Genomic DNA, 20,696 nt, shown 5'->3' with positions numbered 1-20,696 from the left:
TTAAATGACAATTAAACTTGATATTCTCTCAGTTTATCTCTCTCTCTGTTACCACAGTTTGAACTATTGGGCATATTCAACTGTCCTCTGTTATCAACATATCACTCTTCTTGTCTGAGTTATTATTCCTTAACAGTTCCTTTTAACTCATTTGACTGGGTGATCCCTCCAGTTCATCTCCAAAGCAACCCTGGCTCCATCCTGTCACAAATATTCTTTGTCTCATCCATTACCATTTCAGCCACTTAAAACAATTATTTTTTCCCTCTGCTTTCCATTTCTTTGATCTGCAACATTAACTCTTTTTTTTATCGCTGGCTCTGCTTGACTATCTGAAGGCCTGGTTGCGTTTTCTGTTTTTACTTTCGATTACTGGCATCAACAGTTCTTTTTTACTTGATTCCTATCCATTCTACTCACGAGTACAAGTATGTTCAAATGACAACCAGAAACAAGTCTTTAATGAACAGGAAAAGAAATAGGAAAAGAGTGCACCATATGGATTCTTGACCCTGGATCCTGCAACGCTCCCCTCCCCCCCATAATAAAATTTTGGCTGGCTCTTTCATCCAATCTCCAACTTACCACCTGATATCCATTTTCCTTAAATCCAAAAATCTATCAATTTCATTCCTGAATTCTGAGCATCCACAGTCCTCTTGTTAAGAATTTTAACGATTTGCCAGACTGAAATGTTAACTCTGTTCTTCTCTTCCCCGACCCAAGAATACCCATTTCAGAATCTACTCAACAAGCGCAATGCTTCAATCAGGTCTGTTTGGATCAGAACCCTTTATCTCCATTTGTTTATCTAGTTATGAATGTCTCACATATTTAGAGAATCTTAAACACAAGAGATTCTGCAGAAGCTGGAAATCCAGAGCAACACACACAAAATGCTGGAAGAATTCCGCAGGTCGGGAGGCATCTACGGAAATAAATAAGCAGTCGACGTTTAGGGCTGAGACCCTTCATCAGAATTGAAAAGGAAAGGGGAGGAAGCCAGAATTCCAAGGTGGGCAGAAGAGATGGAGTACAAATTAGGATGTGATAGATGAAGACGGATGGGGAAGGTGACGGGTGAAAAAGGCTGGAAAAGAAGGAATCTGATAGGAGAACGATGGGAGAAAGAAAAAGAGAAGGGGCACCATGGGAGGGTTTAGGCATATGAGGAAAAGGAATGAGGCAAGAAGGGAACCACAGTGGGGAATTGAAGAGATGGAAGGGCAGGGGGAAGGGGAAAATTGCTAGAAGTTGGAAATAGTTCATGCAATCAGGTTGGAGGCTGCCCAGACAAAAGATGAGGTGGCAGTGGAGGAGACCATGGACTAACAAGTTGGGATGGGAGTTGCTCCTCACCCACTCCCTGCTTTTCACAGGTATCGCTCTGGGATTTCCTTGTCTGTTTGCTCCTTCCCACTAATCTTTCTTCTGGTACTTATCACTGCAGACAGAAGAAGTGCTACACCTGCCTATTCACCTCCTCCCACACTTCCAGACAGTGCTCTAAGTGAGGCAACACTTCACCTGCAAACCTGCTGGTGTCATATACAGTATCCAGCCATCACTATATTGGTAGTGACCTGATATAAATTACCAGATCATTTGTCAAGCACCTTTGCTCCACCCGCAAAGAGCAGGACTTCCTTGTGGCCAACCATTTTAATTCCAATCTGCATCCCCATTTCAACATGTCAGCCCATGGTCTCCTCTACTGCCACAATGAGGCCACTGTCAGGTTGGAGGAGCAACATCACATCTTTTGTTTGGGTAACCTCCAACCTAATGGCATGAAAATCAATTTCTCCAACTTCTGGTAATTTCTCCACCCCTCCCTCTTAACTCATCTTCAATTCCCCACTTTGCCCCCCTCTTAACTCTACTTTTCACCTCACCTGCCTATCACTTCTCTGCAGTGCCCCTCCTCTTTCCTTGTCTCTCATGGTCCACTCCTTTCAGATTCTCTATCCCTTTACCTTTTCCACCCACCACCTCCCAGCTTCTTATTTCATTCCCCATCCCCACCCATCCGGCTTCATATATCACCTTCTAGCTTGCACTTCTTCCCCTCCTCCCACCTTCTTAATCTGGTTCTCCCCCCACCCCGACTTCCTTTCCAATTCCGATTAGAGGTCTCAGCATAAAATGTAACTGTTTATTCATTTCCGTACTTAGAGAAACTACCTTTAATTTTAACAGTCAGCTATTACATTCTGATTTAATTTTTTTACTGAATCCCACCTTAATTAAGAACAACACAAGTGAATCTGCAGATGCTGGAAATAAATAAAAATACAAAATGCTGGCAGAACTCAGCAGGCCAGACAGCATCTATGGGAGAATTTTGCTTATACGTTTTATCTGAACAAGAAGATTTGTATTGAAGAGGCACTGCATAAGGTATTTATTCCAGTCTGTTCAGAATTCCTGAATCTGGACATTCTAGTGTGCCAATTATTCAAGACATCTGCTCATGATCTCTCTGAGTGCATTAAAAGGAGATTATGTGGGCAGCAGATTGGGAATATTAATGATATAATCAGTGTGAGTATGAATGAGTATGAACTCCAGGAAAATGGTCTTTGCTTGTTTCACTCTTTCCTGTCTCATGGACAGGCTTAAGGAATGCTTATTATTACAACACAGTTGTTTACACTGCATTCTGCATTAGCACAAAGATTCAAGAACAGGAACTGCTAATGTTGGTAATTGAAAATAAAATCAGAAAACACAATCATTCTGCTACTGTGTGTAAGTAGTTTGTGTATTCTTCCAACCCCTCCCCCCCCCCCACCTCCCGGGACCTCTGGGTGCTCCTGTTAGCTCTCACATTCCTACGATGTACATAGTTGTAGGTTAATTGAGCACATGGGTATAATTGGGTGCTGTGGGCCAGTTGGACCAGAAGGAACCGTTTTCGTAATGTACGAGCGGTGATTGATGTTCGTGGCCTAAGGTAGAAGGAGTCAATTTTAGAAAACCTAGCACATTTATTTTTCAACATAGTTCCCTGCTATATTTACACACTTAGTCCAGTGGTCATCTCCTTCTACTTTTGGCCACAAACTTATCAATCACCCCTGATGAGTTATTAACTGATGAGTTACTAACTTCAAACTTTCTGCATAATCACTCAAAGAGTTGACCTGCATGTGCATGTAACGAGAGCTGTATAACTCATCTCCTTCTACCTTAGGCCAAGGACTTATCAATCACCCATCTGTGAACACTTTCTGGAGGTCCAAGATCCACATGCTCCACAACCACTGGACTAAGTGTGTAAATGTAGGAGGGGACTATGTTGAAAAATAATTGAGCTAGGTTTTCTAAAATTGACTCCTTCTACATTAAGACACAAACTTATCAATCACCGCTCGTATCTCTAAGTTAATAAATAAACAGTGGCTGGAGCTTGACGCACAAACACAAGTGTCATCTACATACTGAACTCAGTCACTGAGGCTTGGGTGACTTTGACTCTGACACAGCTCTATGTTCACTAGCTGAATGAACTATACAGTGGCACAGTTATGCGTGGCATGGTTAGTATATCTGCTGCCATACAGCTCCAGTGACCTAGGTTCCATCCCAATCTCCTACTGTCTCTGTGGAGCTTACCTGTTCTCCCTATGAACCCTGGCTGCTCCGGCTTCTGCCCATATTTCAAAAACGTGTGAGTTAGTAGGTTAATTGGCTACTATACGGTAACTTTCTCCTAGCATGTCGATGAACAGTGGAATCTGAAAGCAGGAGGAAAATGATAGGACTGCAGGGAGAATAAAATGGGCAAGGCTAGGATTTAGCTTGGATGTGTATTTAATGATTAGGACAGAGTGGGTCAGCCAAAGGACCTGTTTTCACATTGTATCTCTCCACAACTCTCTCAGCCTCCTATTAGTTCTGAAGATATGCTCCACTTCTGTAGGAGGCAGCGTGCAATATTCTGGCAAGCCTGTTTAAGACAAGTTTTATTGCAATGGCAAGCTGTGTTTGACATTTGCTTTTACTGAGATTGGCTCTGAGAATGCTTTGCATGCTGGACAGAGACACAAATAAAACGGTGACAAACTAATTGAAGTAAGTTTGAAAGAACATACCGTGAACTAACCCGTATGAAACTGATAACACTTCACTATGTTTCTTACCATTGATAATCAAACATCAAAATTTAAAGTCCATTTATCATCAAAGCAGGTATGCTTTATACAACCTTGAGATGCATGTCCTTACAGGCAACCACGAAACAAAGAAACCCAATAGAACACATTAAAAACAAAAGAAGACTGTTGAACACCCAATGTGCAGAGAGAGAAAAAACAGCATTCAGAACAGAAATTCACAACACCAGGCATCACTGTAGCCAATTCAGAAGTGCACAGAAACCAGTTCAGAAGGTCTTAGTCTAGCACAGAGATGAGCAAACTCCACAGAGCAGTGAGCCAAACCAGCCCATGTCTCGCCTCTGACACTGACCCCCTGACCATTTAAATCTGGCCCGGTGCTTAAAATGTCCAAAGCTCAGGTTATTCCTCGCCTTTAGGCTTGGGCTCCGTCGCTTCGATAAGCCCAGTATCTGACCTTTCCAATTCAGCTTACTTCTGAAATCAGATCTTTGCACGCCTCAGCTCTGCCACTTCGAATTGCCTCTGAGTCCACTCCAGCCTGAACTTGCTGCAACCGTTCTGCCCCATTGAGACCCCAGCCACACCACAAAAATGCCAGATCGTACAGGCAATTGCACTCAACTCCAACAGGGAAGCCAAGGGCCACTGTCTGCAGCGAATGTTTACCAGAGAAAGTGTGAATAACTAGATATTCAGTTGTGTTTTTGTTTCATTGGCCACCTCAAACCAATAAGTAGCACCATCTTAAACCAAGTAATGAATTTCTGGCTGAGTTTATCAATAACAGATCAGTATTGAAACCTTTCAATTTCACTTAAACATCTTCCAAGCATACATCTCCTATATGAGTATTACAATAGGCATTTAAAATGCTTCATGAGATCATCCTTGATGCCCTGATTCAACACAGCAGACATCCCACTTCTAAGATAAAATGAGTTTGCACTTTCTGCCATATTCAACTCAGAGGAAACTTTTTTTGCTTTTGAAAAGGATATAAAATCATCAAATTTTTACGTTTATGAATTTTCTAGCAAGGAGGGGAATCCTGTGACACTTTGTAAACTAACTGACATATATTCTACAAAGCAATGCAATTTGCTTTCTTTGACAATCCAAAATACTCAAAAATGAACAACATATAATTTAGAATTACCAACAGTCAAGCTTACAGGCCCATTTCCCAGTAAATTCTATTTTGTATATTACTTCTAAAAGGGTGCAGAGAGGTTTTGTCTGCATATTTTGTCTTCAACATTCTAAATTGAATTATAAACAACATCCTTTCTTTAAGCTTTGCAAAAAATACTGCAAGATGCCAACTTGAAAACAGAAGCAATATGAAAGAAGTATAAAGTTCTCTTTTCTTATTTTTATGCAAAGGTCTGAAGCAAAGTTTTCATGAAAGATTACAGCAATTATGATAAGACCTTTCAGTGAGAATCCAAATGCTTCAGTTATAAATTCAACTCACCACCTGTGAGCGGACTCTGTTTTCGAGCTTGTTCCATCAGAAATACATGTTGTAGCAGAACTTGATGGGAGCTGTTAACCTTCCCATCAAAAGGAGCAGGTGGTGAGAAGGCAGATATAGGAGTGCTTCGTCTGAACTGTCCTGTAAGAGCTGTTCCCTGAATGGTGTGCCTGTCAGAATTTTGGCTTGCTGTTGAGACCTACAAGAAATGTTTATTTTTTAAAATTAATATTCCATTAGAATGCATACCTTGTATACAATTCAATGAATTTACCTTTCTTTGCCAGTGTAAAAAAGCCTTTGGAGTTAAAGAAGTGTTTGCAAGGTCCATCATTACCCACCTGACAACCCCCTCAGTCAAGTCAGGGGATACTTTGAAATTCCACCATTGAAGGTTGACAACTGCCACATTGCTTAAGGTTTTGTGAATAGGCCTGAACCTATAAGACCAAGTCGACCATTCTCAAATGGGACTTCCAATTTCACAACTTAAAATATCATGGCCTCTTTGATGTCAGCCATACATCTTTTGTTAATATACTTACATCATAGATAAAAAGTTGAGGGTTCCAGTCATACACGAAAGACTTAAATATAAAAATCTTAATTGAAACTTTAGTGCACCATTGAGGAGGGTATCAGTCTTCTTGACTCCTCTGAGGTGCCACAATTACAAAAGGATGTTAAAAATATTTATATCCCTTCGTGGTTATAAAAGGTACATTAACACTACCCTAAGGAAGAGCTGGGGAAATTATCCCCATTTCTCTTGCTGATATTCATTTTTCAAACAACATCACCGAAAAGGTCTGTCATTATTGTATTGTGGTTTGTTTTGTTCAAATTAATTGCTCCTTCGTATGTTCCAACAGTATCTAGCAGTCAAAATACAGCAAGGATGGAAAGTATATCAAACATTACAGAGATCGGCAAGAGGTGCTCTATAAATATTGGTATTTTCCAGCTGAAGTTTGCTATGGTTTATATTTGCCTTTTGCCTGAAAGTGCATGGGGACCTTTAGAAGAATAAATGCAGTCCAGCCTCCCTCAGCCTGGACAAATGAAGTGCCTGTTACTGAGATACCCTTATAGGCAGCACGTCTCTGTAACTTAGGAGAAAATCTACAATAATTTCAAAACTACCATGGCGTTCATGGACTATGGACTTTTTTGGATGTATAGTTTTTATATTCTATGTTTTTTATCACCCGTCCCTTTTCCATTTTGCTGTACAAGGGGATGGGAATTGGAGGTTGGTGTTCTGTTGGGTTCTATTACTTGAGCTGTGGAGGGGTTATTTTTAGGGACTGATGTTCCTGTTCTGTTCTGTGTGGGAGAATGGGATTTTGGAGGGGTTTGATGATAGGGATGCCATTCTCTTTTGTATCGGGGAGGGGGGTGGGTTTGATGTTTCTCTTTGAACAACTTACTTTGTTTCATGGTTCTCTGAAGAGATACAAATTTCAAAGTTATATATGGATACATGCTTTGATAATAGATGGACCTCTTAACTTTTGAAGGTTCAAAGTACATTTAGTAATTTAGTATCAAAGTATGTATATATATATAAAACAATCTTGAGATTCATCTCCACACAGGCAGCCACAAAACAAACAAAGAAACCTAATAGAACCCAGTAAAAAAAGTCCATCAAACACCTGAAGCACATAAAACAATATAAAGTAAGCAAATAACATTCAGAACTAAAGTTTACAGAAGTCAGTTCATAGCTGTGAAGCCGGTCATCACTGCCTCAGGTCCACTATCCCATTAGTTGCAGGCCACAGCCTCAGTTCAGCGCAGAAGTGAGCAATCCACACCGAGCAGCGAGCTGAACATCAGCCCATCCCTCACCTCTGGCCCCAACACCCTGATATTTTCAATCTGGCCCAGTGCTCTCCAAACTTCAGGTACTTCCTCACTTCCGGACCCCGGCCCTGCCACTTCGATATACTCCAAGGACCGAGACCTGCCACCTCGAGTCAGACCATACCGAACCTTTCTGATCTAGCCTGGTGCTTAAATCTGTGAAACATTGACTTGTTCCTTGCTCTCGAGCCTGAGCTCCACCACCTTGACTCAGCCTGGCTTCGGATCTGCTGCTTCGAATTGGCTCCAAGCCTGCTCCAGCAGTGGCCAAGCATTGTCTCATTTCTCAGTCTTGGGCCTGGGCCTGGGCCCTGCCACCTCGATTTGGGCCATACAGGCCATGACACAACCACCCTGCATCTTCGAGACTTCAGCTCACACTGCAAAAATGCCAGTTCATACAGGTGTTTCAAGAGTTCTGAAAGGGAAGTTACAAGCTATTAAGACCACAAGATCATAAGAGATAGGAGCAGAATTAGGTCATTTGGCCCAACAAGTACACTACGTCATGTCATCATGGTTGATCCATTTTCCGTCTCAGTCCCAATCTTCTGCTTTCTCCCATCATCTCTTCACGCCCTGACTAATCAAGAATCTACCAACCTCCACCTTAAAAATACCAAATGATTTGGCTTCTACAGCCACTGTGGCAACAAATTCCACAGATTCACCACTCTCTGGCTAAAGAAATTCCTCCTTATCTCTGTTCTAAAAGGAGGCCCCTCTAATATGAGGTTGTGTCCTCCGATCTTAGACAACCACACCAATGGAAGCATCCTCTTGACATCCACTCGATCAAGCCCTTTCAACATTTGATAGGTTTCAATGAGGTCACCACTCATTCTTCTGCATTCCAGTGAGAACAGACCCAGAGCCAACAATCGTTCCTCATATGACAAGCCTTCCAATCTCAGAATTGTTTTTGTGAACCTCCTTTGAACCCTCTCCAATGTCAGCACATCCTTTCTTAGATAAGGAACCCAAAGCTGATCACAATACTCCAACTGAAGCCTCACCAGTACTTTATAAAGCCTCAACTTTACATCCTTGCTTCTATATTCTAGTTCTCTTGAAATGAGTGCTAACATCACATTTGCCTTTCCCACCATTGACTCAACCTGCAAATTAACCTTGAAGGAATCCTGCACAAGGTCTCCCAAGTCCCTTTGCACCTCAGTTTATTGAAATTTCTCTCCATTTAGAAAATTCTCTATGCTTTTATTTCATCTACCAAAGTGCATGACCATACACTTCCTGACACTGTATTCAATATGCCACTTCTTTGACTGTTCTCCTTATCTGTATAAGTCCTTCTGTGGCCTCTCTACTTCTTCAAAAGTATGTGCCACTCCACCTACCTCTGTATCAGCGTCTGCAAACTTGGCCACAAAGTCATCAATTGTGCCATCCGAATCATTGACATATAGCATAAAAAGTAGCGGTCCCAATACAGACCTCCGTGGAATGCCACTTGTCACTGGCAGCCGACCGGAAAAGGTTCCCTTTATTCCCACTCTTTGCCTCCTGCTAATCAGCCACTGCTTTATCCATGCTAGTATCTTTTCTGTGATATTGATAACAATTATCTTTTTCTAGGAAAAGTGTGACTAATAGACTAGTTAGTTGTTTTGTTTGCTGCAAGCATGGCATTGCTGTGCTTTATCAATGTCACTTTAATTTCTACATGAATAGGGATTCTATTATTCCATTCCTGCACTGACTTTTGCACTTAAACCAAATCAGGACACTGGTTTCTTGAGGTCCCTGATACCAACCAATTATGAGCATCTAAGTTAGTAAAGGGTCACTTCAATCAAACATTGATTTGGAAATTGGTGCCCTTATGAAAACTACAGTACATTGCATGTCCACATTTCTGGAATGCTACAGAATATATTCTTCCAGTTCTATCCTTGGAGCAGTTGCATCAACTCTGAAAGAATTCTTACTTATTAGGTTTTTGGGAGTCCAGATTGTTTTCATTCCTTGGTCCCCTAGAGTTCTTCCATATTTGACATTTAACAGACTATTGTCCTATTCTCATTGGGCATGCTGGTTTCCAAAGGATTATGTACTCAGCTTTTTCCCAAGCAGGTTAATGATGACTCCCAAAGCAGGAAATCCCTACCTTGGCTTAATCAGGAGTCTGTTCTCTCCATGTCACTGGCTTTATATGCTGTAGGCAGAACAAATACCAGAAGCCCAGGAGCTGGATATCTTGATTTGACCTATGTTTGTTGGTATTCTGTCAAACACCTGCTGAACTATGATAAGCATTTGTGAAGTCAGCTGGCTAGTCAGAGACTTTCACCATTCAACACCTAAGTAGGACTTTGATAGTCTGACAACCTTATAAAACTCTAAAAAGGATAACTCTACCAGCACAAAGACATTTATCTCATTGTTTTTAAATTTGATTTATGTAACATTAAATACCCAGAAGATGAAATTAGAAAAGAAACACCGCCTCAATGTAAAATTGGCTGACCATGTTCTATTGCCTGTTCTGTTAAATTGACTTACCATATCGTGTGGTGAAATTGATTTGAAAATATTCCGAAGTTGATATTACTTTTGGCCTGAACTAAATATATCTACTTTTTAGATTACTACAGTTTTTCTAGCAATTTTTGGGATTGGTGAACTGTATATGAAACTAGGAAATTCGGAATTGAAATATAAAGGAAAAGCGAATAACCAAAGCTGAAACTGTAAGGTTAACGATAGCACAGCAGCCAGTTCCTGGCAAATAATTTTGGGAAACTCAGCCAGCAGTGAATGGAGTCACTTGTTTTTGAAGCATTTGCCAATCTACCAGACTCTGACATTAGGGTTCTGCTACAATTTGCAATGGAATGAAGAAAGGCCCAGAATCTTACCTATCACCTCCAAGCCATCATGGCACTGGCCTCAGTTCAGGAGCAAGCCCACCCTTTTTCCTTCATTTTTCTCCAAGTTTCATTTCATCACAACTCTGCGTCTAAAAGTGCAGTTAGGTAATTTGCTCCTGAAACTTCAGTGGTTCCCGTTGATGAATTCACCATAAGAAATTACATTATAGTACCATGTGAGCAAACATCCTGCCTCCAGCTGGTAATTCTTCCAACCAAGAACAAGGACCAGTTCCATGGACTGATAATGGCCTCACCACCCTGGATTCATGATAGGGCTGTGCTTATTGCTTAAAGTATAGTAGTCATAGGTAGGCCCCCGTTAGTCTTGATAGACCATGGATTTGCATCTTGGAAAGTTTCCAGGGTGTAAGCCTGGGCAAGGTTTTTTTTATGGAAGAACTGCAGTTGCCCAAGCTGCAAGTCTCCCCTCTCCATGCCACCAATGTTGTGCAAGGGAAGGGTATTAGGACCCATACATCTTGGCACTAGTGTCATCGCAGAACAATGTGTGGTTAAGTGCCTTGCTCAAGGACACACACACAGCCTCAGCCAAGGCTTGAACTAGCGACCTTCAGATAACTAGATGAATGCCTTAACCACTTGGCCACATGCCAATACAAGCAGTAGCCATACCACAATATCTATCTACAATATTGTGGGTCAGGATAGATTATCATGTACTCCAACTAATGTTAGAGTTTCAAGAGAATAAATAACCCTTTGACTCATTCCATACATTGACCTGCAAGGAGGCAAGAGAGGCAACAGGAGCTGGGATACACAGAGTGATATTTGGCAATGATGATGATGTGTAGGGGAGATTCATTGCATTCACTGATCCATCCCAATTCAAATGATATGGCTGCAATTTCTGGTGTGACGGACAACTGGCACAACATGAACCTCAACACTTAGCTTTAGCATAACACTCATTTTAAGGCATACAATGGAATTCATGAGTAATAGGAGAGACTGGATTGGGAGTGCCACAATAGATTAGAAATGGTTGTCAAACTGTATCCAAAGCACTAATTTTATGAATTCTCAGGGGCCCATCCATTTGTGAAGACAGCATTTGAAGGAGGTACCATTTCTTAGTAGCAATATCAGTATATTAACATTAGTTTACAGAGTAATGCAGTTAGAGAACAAAAGTGACGAACTGAGATCAAGGCTTCAGCCTAGTACTCTAGCTGCTCCAGGCAGTGGATCTAAAGACTCTATCATTCGCATGATGTGTGTGTTATTCTCTCTTTCTCTGCACAGTGGTTATGATCTTTCTTTCTATAATTGGGTTCTTTGGGTTTCTTGCTTTGTGGTTGCCTGTAAGCAAATAAATCTCAAGGTGTATGATTTATACATTCTTTGATAATAAGTGTACTTTGATGTTGATGTCTAAAATAGGATTTTGATCTGATCTGAGGCAATACATATGATTAGATTTTCATGCTTATCTGGATATTGTGCAGCACCTAGGTACAGCAGAGAGAGAGAGAAATCCAGGGATAACTTAGACACCTCTCATAGAAACACTTCAGCTCTCCTTCCAGTGATGTTCATTATGCAGGCGGTAAGGATTTGCAATTAGATAGTGCTGGAGGTAATCACAAAGTATTGTAGAAGTTTTAGACACCAACACAGTTATTGGCTGTTCATGATACATTATTCTTTAACACAATATTCCTAAGATGACATCTTCAATATAACCAATACATTTAGTTCACATTGTCACATATGTTTAGGCTGCTTGGCTCCTACACAGACACATACAGGACATGAGAAGAATTTAAATCAGAACCGGTAGATGCAGATTTTATAAAGTTGCTCTCCTGACATGCAAAGTAAAGGAGACTTTGTTCTGATGTGCAGGGGGTACAATGATGATATCATATTGCATGCTACAGTCGCATTCCAGCTAGTCAGAAATTCCCTGTGGAACTTCAGAACAGCTGTACAAAGGCAAGGATAACCAGGCAAGTCAAACTAAATGGAGAACATGAAGACATGCTATGGAATCAATTTTCTCTCTAATTTATTTGAAAATAGATGGGGCCTGCAGAAATCTTGGCAGATATTCTGAGAAATGAAGTTCACAAACAAACAAATGAACAATAGCTGACCCTGAATATCAGATGCAGTTTCCCATTCCTTCCCAGGCATGTATTATTTTCTATACATGCAGATATTTTTGTTCTCAGACTGCCATGACTTTTGGGACTGTGCTTTAGTGCTACAGGTCAATGAGTGTAGATTCCGTTCCTAATTTCAGGCGGAGGCTTATAAGAGCTCACAATAAAACTTATAAAGTTTGAAGGGCCATTATTGGTAATTGTTAACATATATAATTCACTTAGAAGTCTTGCAGTTCATGATAGTTTTAAAATGCTCCTATGTCATGTGGGAAATTTAAACATAGCTTCCTACATTCTTAAAATGGCTAACATTAATCTTGATCATCAAACTGCAAATAATGGAATTTGTGAAGGAATTATGAAAGTGGTTCTGTGATTGAAGAGATAAAGCTGTGGAGACCATTCTTGCTTAGTTATTGCAATTCCATCTAAAACATTTTGCCTTTTTGAGTGGGTGTACGTTATCTTTGATAGGCAAAGCTGATCAGAAGATGAAAAGAAGCTCATCATGAAAGAAAAATATAATCACTGTTTTATAAATATGCAGCTGGCCTTGCGTTTATCATGAAGCAAAATTCAGTTCTGATGAAAGGTCATTGACCTGAAGCATTAAAGTCCTCTCTTCATAGATACTGTCCAACCTTGTGAAAATTCTCAATGTTTTCATTTATTTTAAATATTGTAGACTCATTCTACTGCGGCAAACTGATTGGCATAATTAAGAAATCCATTTCAAGTTCTGGAAGCAGCACCAGCTTCTGGAGGACATTATGCTTAATTGAGATAACTTGGGAAAACATGATGACAGTATGGTTACATTTGCTTCATTCATGTATTACACATATTCATCAACTGGACATTATTGTTTATTTTCAGCTGCTGCCTGAAGATGATTGTGAATGTCGTATTATGGAGGCTTTACACCAGATAACTTTTTTTTCTCAACTTCAGTCCCTCAGTTCAATTATATTGTTTAGAATCATTCCTTGTGAAGCTGTCCAGGTAATGTGCTGTGAGGCCTGCGGTTAAAAGAAAAACAGTCTGTGTTTTGTCCACAAACCGCATCGCATCTCCTGAAGCATTACCTCAAGTTTAAGTGACAAACTGACAAACACATTTATTGGACGTTAAATTGGAAAGTGCATGTGATGGATCATGGTGGCTGGAGACCTAATTATCTCTACACAGAATGGTAGAAACTTGCACCCATTGTGCAAAACCCTACTGTGAATGGCTGTTCAGAGCAGACTGTGAGTTCCTTTAGGCTTTCAGACAGTTCTTTCAATTACCTTACTTAAATATTTAAGTTAAGTAGAGCCTCCAATCAAGCACATGGTCAAATGAGACTCATAAAGTGCATTTGAATTGAATACATTGAGGAGGAACCAAGAGGTCCATGAACAAGTCCTCATCAGAGGATCAGAGGTGGAAAGGGTCAGCGACTTTGAATTCCTTCTGCACCATTGAGCACATCTACACAAAGTGTTGTCATGGGAAAGCAGCACCCTTCATCAGGGATACCCATCCACCCTCGACATGCTCTCTTCTCACTGCTGTCATCAGGAAGAGGATATAGCAACCTTGGGACCCACACCACCAGGTTTAGGAACAGTTATTACTTCTTAGACATCAGGCTCATGAACCAACTTCACTTGTCCAATCATTGAAATGTTCCACCGACATAGGAACTCACGTTTAAGGGCTCTTCACCTCACCTTCTCAATATTTATTGTTTATTTATTTTTATTATTAGTTCTTTTATTTTATCTGCACATTTTTTGTCTTGTGAACGCTGGTTGAATACCCAAGTTGGTGAGGACTTTTCATTGTTTCTATTATGGTTAATATTCTATTACGGATTTACTGAGAATGCCTGCAAGAAAAGGAATCTCAGGGTGGTATATGGTGAAATATTGTCCTTTGATAATAAACTTACTTTGAACTTTAACCTCTGTATGAGGCATTGCATCTGTTGTGGGATACCACATATCTAAACAAGAGGGATTAATTGAATTAGCTGACAAGATGGCACTGGTGAACCACGGCGAGATGCTGCAGGCAGCTTACAAAACTTCTAAATGTATTTCTTCAGAATTACCCTCACTGCAAAATGCATCCTGTAATGTCCCTTTAAGCAATGACATTTTCTATCATCTTAACGAACTGGTAATTTCACGACGTTCTGAAGGGCTCAGCAGAGCATGCAGGTATGGCACCTATAAGTGGACAAAGGTACATCACCCTGGCCAAGAGGAGGGGAGAGATCTAAGCCCAACTGAAACACCATGGACTGTAACTCCTTCCACCTGAAATCTTATCAGCCAATTTACATAAATGTTAAGGAAAGATTGCTGTATCAATGGGAAATAAGGAATTGCGGCATTCTGTGTTTCATGGAGTCATGGCTCACTTATGACATGCCACATACATCAGTAAGGTTTGAGTGCTGCTCGATACACAGGATGGACTGAATGGGCCACTGTTTCTTTCATGATAAACTCTCTGTGGTGCTCAGATGCAGCGGTCTTGTTGTCCTCCCAACCGGGAACATCTAATGATTAAGTGCCCACCAAGATAGCTTTCCTCCATAGTCCTTTCCAGAGTTTACATACCACTGGAGGCCACTGTCAGGCATTCGTGATATTGAGTGCTGCCATCAGCAAACTAGAATCAGTTTACTTTGGCACTTTTCAAATAATTGCCAGGCAGTTCAATCAGGCTTGTTTGAAGAAATCGCTGCCCAATTATCATGAACATATAACCTACAGTAACAGGGTCCGAACACACTCAGCCATAGGTATGCTACGGTTAGGAATGCCTACCGTTCCATGCCTAGACTGTATTTTTAAAAATCTGATCACTGGGCTGACCTGCTCTTACCTGCATACAAACAAAGGGTAAAGAGCGAGGCTCCAGGGATGAGGACATCGAAGAGGTTGTTACAGGATGTAAAGGAGTGGCTATAGATTGCTTTGAGTCAGTGGACTGGGCTGTGTTCAAAGACTCATCAGAGGATCTGAATTAATATATCCATGTCACGGACTTCATTAAAGCACTGGTAGATGAGCATGTCTCCACAAAATCATTCAGAGAAGTCCATAAACAGAAGTCCTGGATGAACCATGAGATCTGCAGTCTGCTGAGGGCCAGATCAGTGGTAGTCGGGTCTGGTGATCAAGTCATATACTATCTCCAGAAATCCATCTCACATGCAGACTGGAGGTTCAGGACCAAACTTGAAGCCCTGAAGGATGATCAACAGTTGTGGCAGGGCTTGAATGCTATCATCTCTTACAAAGTGAAACCAAGCAACATAAGGTGACAATAAGACATTGCTCCAAGATGAGCTCAATACCTTCTATGCTCACTTTGACCATCAAAAATGGAGGAACATTCACTAACTCTCAAAGCCGTCAATGACCCTGTGATTTCAGTCTCTGAGGCTGATGTGAGGGCATCCTTCAGGAGTGTGAACCCACAAAGAGCATCCGGCCCTGATGGAGGATCTGGCCAAGTACTAAACATCTGTGCTGATCTAGTGGCTGGAGTGTTCACCAATATCTTTAACCTCTCACATTGGCACCAGCTTCAAGCAGGCTTCTATTATGCCAGTCCCCGAGGCGAAAGTGGTAACCTGCCTCATTCACAATCATCCAGTAGCACTTACATCCACTGGGATGAATTGCTTTGAGAGGTTGGTGATGAAACATATCAACTCCTGTCTGAGAAGCAACTTGGATCCACTCCAATTTGCCTATCACCATAACAGGTCCACAGCAGATGCCATTTCATTGGCTCTTCACACAATCCTGGAGCATGTTGGCAGCAAAGATACATACATCAGGATGCTCTTCATCGACCACAGCTAGCATTCAATACTATCGTCCCCTCAAAACTAATTAATAAGCTTCAAGACCTTGGCCTCAATACCTCCTTTTGCAACTGGACCCTCAATTTCCTCACTTGCAGATCCCAGTCAGTTTGGGTTGACGAAGTCATCTCCTCCACAATCTCCATCAGCACAGGGGGTACCAGAAGGTTGTGTGCTTAGCCCCCTGCTCTCCTCGCTTTATACTTACGATGGTGATGCTAAGCACAGCTCCACTACCACATTTAGATTTGCTGTCATTGGTCAAATCAAAGGTGGTGATGAATCAGCGTATAGAAAAAAGACTGAAAATCTGACTGAGTGGGTGCCACAACAACAATCTTGCACTCAAAGTCAGCAAAGTTAAGGAGCTGATTATTGACTTCAGGAGGAGGAAAGCGGAGGTCCATAAGCCAATCCTCATCAGATGGAGAGGGTCAGCGATGTTAAATTCCTCTGTATTATCATTTCAGAGGTTCTGTCCTGGATTCAGCACATAGGTGCCATTATGAAGACAGCAACGAGGTGTCTACTTTCTTACAATTTTGCGAAGATTTGGCATTGCTATTTAAAACTTTGACAAACTTCTATAGTTGTGCTCTGTAGAGTATATTGTATCATGGCCTGGTATACATCAATGCCCTTGAACAAAAACACCCACAAAAAGTAGCAGATATGGCCTGGGGGAATTTTTGTATTATGTTTTATCGTGCCATCTTTCTTGTTTTTTTTGTGTGTGGTGGGGGGGGGGGGGGAGAGGAGGATTTGGGGGTCGATGCGGCTGTTCTGTTTTTATTTGTTTTTTGTCCTGGAAGGAGGGATTTGAGGGTGATTGATCGTGCTGCCATTCTTTTCTTTACTGGTTTCGTGGCTATCTGGAGAAGAAAACTTTCAAAGTTGTATACTTTGATAATGAATGAACCATTAAAACTTTTGAGTGCATCTACATGTAGCCCTGTCGCAGGAAAGCAGCATCCATCATCAGAGATTCCACCCCACCCCCCCACCCCACCCCACGTTATACAGGCCTTGCTCTCTTCTCGCTGCTGCCATCAGGAAGAAGGTATAGGAGCCTCAGGACTCACACTACCAGATTCAGGAACAGTTATTACCCCTTAACAATCAGAATCTTAAACCAAAGGGATAACTTCTCTCAACTTCACTTGCCCATCACTGAACTGTTCCCTGGGATGGGATAACATTCTGAATTGAAATGCTGCTGGATTTATGCCTTTCATGAAAGTTGTGCTTATAATAATGTCATCAATTTGCATAGCTATAACTGGTCAAACTTCTACTATATCTCATTGCAGTTACATGCAGAAGGAACTAATTCCATCCATACTTCTGTTTTTCTTAAATAGTAGCTGAAATTTTCACAGGATAGGTGGCTGAATTGTTTTCCAATTAGATCAATTCCAGTCCCACATGTTCTACTCTGCATTCAAAAAGAAGGTTACACAGTTTCCCTTTTATTTTGTTGCTTCTTGGGGGCTCCCAGTTGTAACATGACTCTGACCACAGAGAAGAAACTGGGATGTAAAAGAACACCCAGTGTAACAGTGCAGCAACAATCATTGCTTACTTCCCAAACAAAAAAGCATCTGTGACTCTAAAAGTGAGACACCCCCTTGAAAGAAATAGCATACAGGATCCCGACCTAACAGAATTATAATAATTTGTCACCTCCGTTTTTGAGACCTTTAGGCTCTGAGATATCAATTATCCTGGACAAAAAAATAACATTAAAAAGCAAGCAACGTATACCATGCTGCTTCTCTTGCCGGCTTTGGCTGGTTCTTAACATGAAGAATAACACTGAGTGTTTTTGCTCAAAGCAGAGCCTCCCACTGAGGCTTTACGGGGGTATTCTGACAAGAAACATCAGGTCACAGTGTCTTCACACATACACAGATCACTGAAAACAAAGGTGTCATAATATTGAGTGTCTGCTAATGCAGGAAATACCCAGGATTTATCAAGGTCACAAAATACACCGCCACTTTGAAATAATTGAGTATCAAATCAGTTTAAATTTTAAAAAATATTTTCATTGAATTAGCAAGCTAATAATGTAATTACTTTAATAAACAATAATGATTGATAATTTATGCAACAGCTGAGACTCAAACAAACCAATGCTTGAGATATTGTGTTCAACATGTACAACACATGTCCATTAATTTGTGCCTATTAATTCCGTAAAACCTTTAGCTTTGGAATATTCTTTTCTGCCAGTGGTACATGAATTGATTGCAACTTTTAAAATAGGCACCAGTTTTAACTTGTATAATATTTGACATAAATTTCATAATGATGATAGTAGAGCAGGGTAATTGAGGTAATAACAGAAAATGTCTAATTCTCAATAATCTGTCTTGTTCTAGTCAACTATCCTTGTCATACTTTTGATGAAGTAATGCTACCCCAGGCTAAAAAGGCTTAAACAACGAGATGTTAATTGTAATTGCAGACTTTAATGTACTGTTATTCAAAGACATGCTTTCTATCAGGTAACATCTGGGAAAGTGATTTTCTACAAATTCCTATCACATATATAGACTAATAGATTGCAGACAATGTTTAAGGCTGTGATTTTGCTGAGGTGCAGTGATAATGTGATAAACCACTGTCCTGAAGCTCAGGCTGTTTGAGAAGATCACAAAAATGCAGATTAAATTACCGTGTTAAACTTGACACTGGCTATTTATTATTGTACACAACACCCAAAAGATGTTTCAGTCCTAACCAATAGGTTTGGTTATCACTTCCTTTTGATTTCTGGCAGGTGTTTTCCATTTACTCGTATGATGAGCTCAGTGACACAGGTCAATAAGAAAGAGTAATGAGGGTGATAAAGTGATAAAACCTAAGTAATATGGCATTACCTGATGGTTTGGTGCTTAGCCATCGTAGCTATTATGAGGCTGATGTCCATTAGCAAACAACCATCTCCCTACTGCTGAGTAAAGTGGCTTTATGTGTGTATTATGTGCTCTTCTTGGCAAGCGTGACTGACACTGCAAAAGTGTCTGAGGTATCTATAAAAATGAAGGGTCAATCTCATATGTAGTATTGAGAGCACTTTAAGCAAGGAATTCCACCCCCCCCCCCCAAGCAATGCAAATATAGTATCTGAATCATTTTCAAATTGTGTGCTGTAGCACACAGCTCTGGCTCTGCATATATCTATGAGTAGAACACATTTTAACCCATTTTTATTAATAATATTCCCATAAACTCAAAACACTGTCTAAAGAAACCACTCTTCCAATGCCTCCAGCAAATTTTGGCAGAACTGAGTGTTAATCCATTGACCCTCTTGATCTTCGAGAAGCAAAGGGGTAATTGTGTTTCTTTTCTTCACCATCCCTGGTTTTATACCTGTACATTTATCATCTACTGATTCTTTATGAGAACGATAAGAGCTTTTTCATGCTTCTTGGCAAAAGGATCATGCATTGGCTGTCATCGAAATCCCACTGCAGACCTAAGTATAACTGTACAGAACACTCATCTATAAATGGTATAGCAAAGGCTGAGGGGGGGGGGGGGGGGTTCAAACATCAAGCGGATGAGTCATTCACAGAACTTTGACAGCACACCTTCAATCTCAGCTGTTTTCTATCAAGCTGCCTTTTCCAATGCTTTATTGTGTAAATTATTCCCCAAGAATTTTCTTCTGCGGATGTCAGTGCCAAAAATAATTTAAAGGAAAAGAAAACCACGTGAGTGAAGAGTGAGTGTGCAAGAAGGTGGAGAAGATGTGTTGGTACTTTTAAGGTAGGCATTGTGAGTGTGAAAACCAAAACCAAACCTTAACAATGTACAATGGCCACTCATATAGAACTTTTAAGTTTTACCTCAGCAGGTGAAATTGATAATCCATTCTCCACCGACATGCCACTGGAATTACTGTTGGGAGAGCTTGGACCAGATCCTGGAGCACTGCTGCACACTGAGGAATCTTTAAGAAGACAAGAATAATTAAGTCAAAAGCTCTAGCAGGACAAGGTACCCGCAGTATAAACGATATTAGTAAAACAAAGACTTCACAGTCTCCCTATTTTATGCCGTTGGCAGAATCTGAAGAATGTTTACATTTTCTAAAAGGCCTTGTTTGGTATTTCAAGCTTATTTAGATTTCTTTTTATCAAATCCAGTGTATTTTGGGAGTTTTCATCAGCCCAAACTAAAATAATGAGGATAGATTCTAAACTGACTCTTGATTTTTCTCAGAATTTTAAAATGTGATTTTAATTTAACCTTAACGTGACTCACAACAGCATCCTGTTCTCTAAGGACTAGCATCTATCGTGTGTGAGCTAGACTATA

At 40.6% G+C, this 20,696-nt stretch overlaps 1 protein-coding gene across 1 annotated transcript in view; it reads right to left on the bottom strand.

Annotated features, from left to right (window-relative positions):
• LOC132395719 (histone deacetylase 9-like) overlaps positions 1–20,696 on the bottom strand; it is a 470,412-nt gene that overhangs the window by 111,346 nt on the left and 338,370 nt on the right. Inside the window, exons 9-10 of the mRNA XM_059972669.1 lie at positions 20,225–20,328; positions 5,599–5,797 (exon numbers count right to left, since the gene is read on the bottom strand). Coding sequence (XP_059828652.1) covers positions 5,599–5,797; positions 20,225–20,328 — 303 coding nt within the window. The remainder of the gene's footprint in view (positions 1–5,598; positions 5,798–20,224; positions 20,329–20,696) is intronic.

This window comes from Hypanus sabinus, chromosome 6, assembly GCF_030144855.1.
Source record: "Hypanus sabinus isolate sHypSab1 chromosome 6, sHypSab1.hap1, whole genome shotgun sequence".
In the NCBI taxonomy this organism is placed as follows: Eukaryota; Metazoa; Chordata; class Chondrichthyes; order Myliobatiformes; family Dasyatidae; genus Hypanus; species Hypanus sabinus.
This window is presented reverse-complemented; position numbering and strand designations above follow the sequence as displayed.